The sequence below is a fragment of the Formica exsecta genome, unplaced genomic scaffold (genome assembly GCF_003651465.1).
Source record: "Formica exsecta isolate Colony F162 unplaced genomic scaffold, ASM365146v1 scaffold191, whole genome shotgun sequence".
NCBI classification, from domain to species: Eukaryota; Metazoa; Arthropoda; class Insecta; order Hymenoptera; family Formicidae; genus Formica; species Formica exsecta.
This window is the reverse complement of record NW_021849211.1, coordinates 484,516-485,872: the sequence shown is the minus strand read 5'-3', so window position 1 is coordinate 485,872 and position 1,357 is coordinate 484,516. Positions and strand designations below refer to the sequence as shown.

Genomic DNA, 1,357 nt, shown 5'->3' with positions numbered 1-1,357 from the left:
TATATATATAATATTTAAAAAAATTATTATATTATTAAAAAATTTAATGAAAAAGCTCATTTTATGATAGTACCTTAGCTTCCTGTTCGCTCTGGCTAATTTGTTTATCAACCTCCTGTTTTTGTAATTCCGCGGCAGTTTCAGCTGCGTTTCTTTGGATCGCCGCAGCTGCGGCGGCTTCTCTAGCTGCCGCTACTCTTTGCGCAGCTGCTACAGCTCCTTTTAGAGTTGCTAATCTCTGTTGAAGCGCCACAAGTTGTCGAGCGCTGGCTTTAGCTTCGGCCTCTGCGTGTTGAGAAATTTTTTGCGATCTATATAAAAAAATATGAAATCATAATATAAGAGAAACACAGTCGATATAATTTTATCATCTATGGGAATATGTCAGACATAACGAAGAGAACAAATAATCGAGTAAATTAATTATATATTTATACAATTATATACCTGGCAGCAGCTTCTCTCGCTGCTATCTCCTTTGATAAAGCAATTTTCTGCTGAAACAGCGTGGCTTGCTTCGCTTCTGCAACTTTATGTTGGGCCAGGACAACATTGTTATTCGCTTCTTTTGCTTGCTGAATCGCTTTCAAAACTTCAGAAGGATATGCGATGCTGGGCGTGCCAGGTGCCGGGTCCTTTAACGCCTGTCATACAAATTAATAAAAAATGCGTTTTTTAAATCTTTTATATGTATACTAAATAATTATATAATAACATACAAATATTATATTATATTATATTATATATTGTTACACAATTAATAAATGTATATACCTGAAGTGCTACATTGTGTCCGGCCTGAACTTGAACTTGTGCGAGCGTAATATCTGGAGTACTCAAGCCTGGATTCCAGGCTGAAGCCGCAAAATTCGTGGGAGCCCATGACGCAGAACTGAATGCTGGCATAATCCCAAATAAATCAGGCGACCCAAAAAATGCTACACCGCGTTTTTGCTTTTTCAAATCCGATTTTAGCTCCACCACACATGCAACAGCAGATAGAAGTACGATCTACAAATAAAAACTTGATTACTCTTTATTTTTATTTTTTTAAATATAAATTAACTTTACGAAAGAGATTAGCTGTATAAACTCTAAAATCTTATACGTTTTTCTCTCTCTTTCTCTCTTTCTTTCTTTTTTCCAAAGCTTGGATTATAACAACAGTTTTAAAAATATAAAACTTTCTTTAGCTATTATAATATATATATATATATATATATATATAAATATATACACATACATATATAATAATAAAGTTAATCCTTCTCACATTATAATACATTTAACTTTAATATTACGGTATAATTATAAAATTATATTCATTTGCGCTGAGAGAAACATATATATCTTCAGA

The 1,357-nt window shown here is 32.9% G+C and overlaps 1 protein-coding gene across 1 annotated transcript in view; it reads right to left on the bottom strand.

Moving 5' to 3' along the window:
* Nucleotides 1–61: 61 nt before the first annotated feature.
* LOC115233902 overlaps nt 62–1,357 on the bottom strand; it is a 3,302-nt gene continuing 2,006 nt past the window's right edge. The window contains exons 2-4 of the mRNA XM_029804535.1: nt 775–1,011; nt 448–644; nt 62–311 (exon numbers count right to left, since the gene is read on the bottom strand). Of these exons, the coding sequence (XP_029660395.1) occupies nt 62–311; nt 448–644; nt 775–1,011 (684 nt within the window). The remainder of the gene's footprint in view (nt 312–447; nt 645–774; nt 1,012–1,357) is intronic.